A 6,460-nucleotide genomic window follows, 5' to 3' on the forward strand; every position below is an offset into this window, starting at 1 on the left:
TCATCTTGTGAATGTAATGTGTTTGACCAAGTTTGAACTATATGATAGAGACTTTGCATGGATGTGTGCACTAAAGCAAAGTTGTAGTATTTGATAAGGGCAACAACTTTTATGTTTGGGTCATAGACCAGTTTAGCTCCTAACATGCTTGAATTATGCCCTCAAAAGTCATCAATCCACTGTTTTCAACACTTAGCAAATTTTTCTAAGTAAGCTGCACTGACAGTTTGACAAGCTCGACTTTGGGAGGAAATAACTCGAGTTTGGTTGAGAATTAGGGCATGGGTTCTAAATAGAAATCGGAGTTGGTACTTAGGGCTACGAGTTCTGTTTAGGTTGTTTGCACTAACAAGCTACGAATTTGGAGATTTAATTGCTTCAAATCGCGTCGTCAGGCTCGGTTCGGGGCTCTGATGGCCAACCCGTTTGGTCTTCAGTGGCCGACCGGCAACAGAACATGGCCATCGTGTGGAGAGAACGAAGCCGCGCGTCACCACCAGTCTGAGCAGCCAGGCCACGTTGAGCCACAGCATGGCTGTGTCGGGCCAGAGCGCACTATATCGCGCCCCGCACTCGCCCACTCCATCCCCGCGCTCTCATTTCGCTCTCTGCCTTTTTCCTTCGCCCGCCCGCAGCACCCGCAGCAGCGGACAACACCGCCATCACCATTGCCGGCCACCCCGCTCGCCTTGCGCCGCGTCACGTCGCTCCTCTGCCACCGCAGCAGTGCCGTTGCAACTCCACCGCAGCACCGCGCCACCTCTGTCGAGCACCGCGCCACCTCCGCCGAGCACCGCGCCAACTCCACCATCATCCCAGAGTCTCACCGCGCCCACATTTGCTTACTAACCGCGCCCGGTAAGTCGTCGTCGCGTGCAGCAGCTTGTAGACTCATTAGATCTAGTCGTAGTAGTCACCACCGGTGTAGCGCCATCGTCCTGCTCTGCCGTCACCGGAGAGGGTCACCGTCGGTGAACTTCGGTTGTCCTGCGCCGAGCTCTGTATTGACGTGTGGGATCGACTGAACCGAGGGCTCCAGCTGTCTGTGACTCGATGGAGAATGCTAGTTCATCTGTTTTCAGTTTCGTTGCAAACTTTGAAAAAATGATAAGTAGGGTTGTAGAGATCCAAATATTGTGAACCAAATTTTGTAGTGTTCCTTAGGAAGTGCAGTATTTATGAAAGATATAAAATCTGTTGCTTGACACTTTTCACTAGGGTTTTCTATTTATGCTATTTCAAGCCTTTCTGCCTTGTCATTTTTGCATAGGATGTTTTACTTGGTAAAATGGCATGAAACTTTTACAGTAGTGTATTGGTAGCACTAGTAAGCCACTGTAATTTTTTTAGAATTTATGATGCACCTTTAGTATATGTTTATTATTTACCCTAATTATTTAATGAAATTAAGAAAGGCAATTAAATACTTAGATTATGATTAAGCATAATGTTTTCTATGGCTCCTATGTTGCATAGTAACTATTGATGTCAATGGTAAGGCTTAGAAGCCATAGATTGCATACAAATGACTAATTATCGCTTTATCATTCGAATACAAGACTGCATATATAGTTGTGATCGCATGGATGATTTCATATAGATAATGGTCTCTATTGTAAAACTTGTTAAAAGGAAAGTTGTAGATAAATTTATAAACTTTCCAGAAAGTCTAAGATCACCACATTTGGATAAGTAGAACTTCAGTTATGAGTAAAACAAGTAACTGCTGTTTTGTAGTGTAGTAAATGAATTGTTGAAGTGTTTGATTTAGTAATTAAGAGGAGATATGCACATACTCAGTAAAATGTGAAACACTTGTTATTACTTTAACAACATGCTATTAAGAATACTTACAAGAATAAATTCTTCATGTAGCATCATACTATACTTGTCGGATTATAGTAACCCATGTATCGTAAATGTGTATTGTCATTATCGTAAATTGGTACAAATATTATCGTAAAACAAGGTGGCCATAAAATAAGTTATTTTATGACCAGCTGCAGAATAGCCTTACCGTGTGTGTGTCTATATATATATATATATATATATATATATATATATATATATATATATAGATAGATAGATAGATAGATAGATAGATATCTGTGTATATGTAGCTGTAGCAGCAGCAGGAGAACAAATGTCTGGTGAGGATGGGAACAAGTCAAGGAGTAGAGCAACATGGCTGGATTGACACGGTAGCTATCAGGTTTAGCATGCTCTGACCATCAGCAGTTGTCTAATTAATTTGAAGCAATATACACATATATGTTGGGGTAACTAATCTGAGACAAGGTCATGCCAGGGACTAAGAAACTGTTATTTTTTGGGTATTTTTTCATGATATTTTCTGCTAGACAACATCAGCTTCTTCTTCCTTTTTCGGGGAAAGACAACATCAGATTCTGGAAAGCGAGCAGTATGAATGGTATGAAACGAATCAAATGAGTCATTATCGAATCCGTCTAGCTTTAATAACTTACTATTGTTGACCTTAGTTACCTGCCAAAGTCCTTATCCAACAAAATTAACAGTCACAGAACCAGTCAGCAACAATGTCTTATTGTCATGCATGACGGGTGCCATGGTAGTAGATATTGATCTACTCAAAACCGTGTTGACCAAATCAAAATTGTTGCTTTCACGGGAGGCACTACACCCTGAGACAATTTCAGTAGAGCAAGCCGGCCCAGCTGTCTGACCACTTCAGAATCTCAACTGCTCTATATATATGCATGTACCCCCTACATGCATGGACAACCCACCAGCTCGCTATAGTAGATTCATACACAAGACAAAGCATCAGCTCTGTAGAAGAGATCAAAATCCTTTCTATGTAGATAGAAATGGCGTCCTCCAACTTCTATCTTCTCAGCGTTCTTCTCATCATGATCGCTTCTGGCGCTCGGGCTATGGATCCGAGTCCCCTCCAGGACTTCTGCGTTGCAGACAAAGACTCGCCTGGTATGTACTCATGAGTTCATCAGGCTAATGACATGTATCACACATTGTGCTGTATTACAACAAAGGCAAAATGAAAATTGCAGAGGTTTTTAAGTGGTACTGAAGGCACATGAAACGAGTTTGATTAGCCTTCTAACACATGAATGTCACTTCATTGATGCTGCAGTACGTGTGAATGGGTTGCCCTGCAAGGATGTTAAGGATGTGAAGGTTGACGACTTCTTCCTGGCAGCCGACCTTGACAAGCCAAGGGATACGACGATGAGCAAGGTCATGTCAAATGTCACGTTGATCAATGTGATGAAGCTAGCCGGTCTAAACACCTTGGGCATCTCCATGGCTAGGATTGACTATGCTCCTCAAGGACAGAACCCACCACATACTCATCCCCGTGCCACTGAGATCTTAACAGTTCTTGAAGGTTCACTCTATGTTGGTTTTGTCACTTCTAACCCGGACAACAAATTTTTTAGTAAGCTGCTCAACAAGGGTGACGTTTTTGTGTTCCCACAAGGCCTAATCCACTTTCAGTTCAATCCAAGTCATGACAAGCCAGCGGTTGCCATCGCCGCTCTCAGCAGCCAGAACCCTGGTGCCATTACCATTTCTAATGCAGTATTTGGATCAAAACCACCGATCGCGGATGACGTTCTTGCCAAGGCGTTTCAGGTGGACAAGAAGGTTGTGGATTGGCTACAAGCTCAGTTTTGGGAGGACAACCACAACTAAGTGAAGGATTCTATTGTTATGGTTTTTGCGTACCGATGAAACAAGTAACAGCGACATTGGTTTGATTTGTTTGTATGATGTAGAAAACTATTGTATACCTATTGCCATATGGATTCTGTAAAATTCTAGATGACCTCAGTCATGAACTTTAAATCATATATTGATTGCAGTTCTTTGTTTCATTGAGAAGCAATGCCTTTCAACTAATATTTCATCAAGGCACCATGATTAAATCATATCATGATCAAGATACCTAGCGTTAAAATAAACTAGCATGAAAATATGGCATCTATGCCTGTGTCCATGGACCATCCAACTCCTCTATCACCATTCAGGGAACTTCAGGGCACACCAAGCATCTGAATGTGACCCAAGAGGGGCAGAGTTTGAATTGGATTATTACAACAAGATAAACTAAACTCGTAGATCAAATTGATGTCTTGATCATTAAAGTTGGAGCAACTCTTCCTCCCTTGGGGTGGGATCCTTCATCTCAAGCACAATGAACTCCTCATCAAGAAATCTTGCGTCCCATTGCCTTGAGGTGTACACATATCCTCCTCTTCCAATAGTTGAACCCGATGCCATCTAAGAGGGATGGCTTGCCCATATGGTTGGTATCCATGTCTTCACAGCGAAGTTGGTTAGACCTTGTTGATTGGCGTCTTGTCTTTGATACCACTTGAAAGGGCCGCTAGCTTAGTGGTACGTCCTTAGTTGCCCATGAAAGAGTCCTTTTCCACCTTTTGTTTAGTTTTTCTCCTCTATTTTTTATTTTGACAATTGTATGAAAATAATTCGCAACTTTTCCATGTAAACTCAGATTAAGATGAGCTTTATATTAAAATCGTAGATCTCGACACAATCTACAACTTTGTAGTTAAGAAGATTTTGATCTGAAACTATTTAGAGTCCTAAAATATCCTTCTAAGTTCACGCATTTGGAAATTTGAAATTTAAAATTTTTAAACAATCCTAGACATTAACATGGTATATACCAAAGTTGTAGTTTTCAATAAAGTCTACAACTTTGTTATTGAAAAGCTTTTTATGTGAGTCCCAAATATGTACAGTAATCTGAGTACTTGTTTCTTGCTGATTGGCCTGAGTTCGAATCCTTTCAATAGCTTATGGTCCATTTTTTACATCCTATTTTATTCGGCCGGGCCGAATAACAGCGGAGTAGGTGGAACCGAGCTAAGCCACAGCTAAGGTGTCGTTAAAGGAACAAATTGGAGCTGAGCCACTGCGCGTCGCCCGCGGGCGCTCGAGTCAAGGGCACTGGAAAAGATATATGGCATCGGGTGGTGGAGAAACAAAAGGCTTGCTGGCAGGTGGGTCCGCGAGACGACGTCATCGCTGCGAGCGTTCCTTTGCGGACGGAAAGGCGAAGCGGCCTCCTGCCGATTGCTGCAGCTGGCGAGAGTTGACTCATGCTCACGCCGTCCTCGCGTGCGATCGTGAAGTGCGGGCGACTGCCGCACAGGGGCATGCACGTGAGGGGGGCAGATCGTTGGCTGCTTTTTTTTTTTAACATATATCGTTGGCTGTTGTGCTCTTACTTAATTAGGGCATGTTTGGATCTATTTGCATTAAAAATTAGTGCTAGGGGATTAAACAGACCTACTAATTATTAGTTAAAGGCATACTAACTATTAGTTCCATTAGCAGGTTTGAAAGTTGTTAAAAGATGTTAATAGTTCATGTACACCTTCAACTCACTATCCAACCATCTATTAGCAGGTGAATCCAAACAGCTTCTTGCTAAAAATTAAAATTAGCAACTATTAGCTATTAGCTAGCTAATTTTTAGTGCTAATAGATCCAAACAAGTCCACCCTTACTTGGATTGCCAGTCCGAGGAACAGATTAGCAGTAGTTTAATAAGGTCCAAACTGCTAATTAAATTGGTCCTAGCTGCTAGGTCCAAACTGCTAATTAAATTAGTCTTGGCTGGCTGGCTGCTTGCTGGAGAAAAGGAAAATAAGCAAGAAAAGGCCTAGCATGCCGATCGTCCTATTTAGATAGTTTCAATAACCGTGAAAATTTGATTAAAACTTATTTAGAGTTCCAAAATATTGTCTTAAATTAATGGATTTGAAATTTGAAATTTATAAACAATATCCGATGTTGACATGGTGTATACCAAATGTGTAGTTCTCAATAGAGTCTACGACTTTGTTGTTGAAAATTGGTTCAATGACGAATTTTTGTGACAATATCTGATTTCATCATTCATAGGCAGCGCCAGAGGACCGTCGCCAATGGAGAAATTTGCAATTATAGGACGTGAAACAATGCGCTTCGTTATTATAGGACTCCAAACATCGACTTCGCTAAAACGACCCTTGAAACGTTGACACTTTGTTATATAAGACATTTGGTCTTTTTAATCACTTTTCTCAACTAAAATACATGTATTTTACTATGATGTGACCGTATTGCCCTCAGGGCTTCGATTGACGCGGGATTGGGCTGCTGGCCGCTCGCCTGGCCTGCCTGGCCGCGGTCTGGGCTGGCTAGGCGGCCTCGCCCTTGGCTGGCTGGGCGCCGCTAGGGCATGCTTTCCTCTTTGTTAGAGTTTTTCTCCCAACAAGCCACGTACAGGTAAGGGTGTGCTGGCTCGTCTCTCATCTCTCGCATATGCTTTTCTTTTTGTATGTAAGAAGCAGATGCATGGAAGATCACAGATGTAACATGTAGATCCCCGCGATCGAGCCTGTAAGCTGATAACTCTTTTGCTCTTACGAGCACATTTGCGGAT

General features: G+C 42.2%; 1 protein-coding gene across 1 annotated transcript; it reads left to right on the forward strand.

Annotated features, from left to right (window-relative positions):
- The first annotated feature begins 2,793 nt into the window (after positions 1-2,793).
- Positions 2,794-3,849, forward strand: LOC136501706 (putative germin-like protein 12-4). Its single transcript, XM_066497232.1, has 2 exons — positions 2,794-2,967; positions 3,134-3,849. Exons 1-2 carry the CDS (start codon positions 2,850-2,852, stop codon positions 3,694-3,696), a joined length of 681 nt encoding a protein of 226 aa, XP_066353329.1. The 5' UTR covers positions 2,794-2,849; the 3' UTR covers positions 3,697-3,849.
- Positions 3,850-6,460: the final 2,611 nt, after the last annotated feature.

This window comes from Miscanthus floridulus, chromosome 13 (assembly GCF_019320115.1).
Source record: "Miscanthus floridulus cultivar M001 chromosome 13, ASM1932011v1, whole genome shotgun sequence".
Taxonomy (NCBI): domain Eukaryota; kingdom Viridiplantae; phylum Streptophyta; class Magnoliopsida; order Poales; family Poaceae; genus Miscanthus; species Miscanthus floridulus.

What these genes read in the sequence shown, in the direction of transcription:
- LOC136501706 (XM_066497232.1), top strand. Translation starts at nt 2,850, where the DNA reads ATGGCGTCCTCCAACTTCTATCTTCTCAGCGTTCTTCTCATCATGATC. An exon ending in TGCAGACAAAGACTCGCCTG is followed by an intron (nt 2,968 to 3,133) that starts GTATGTACTCAT and finishes TTGATGCTGCAG; the next exon opens with TACGTGTGAATGGGTTGCCC.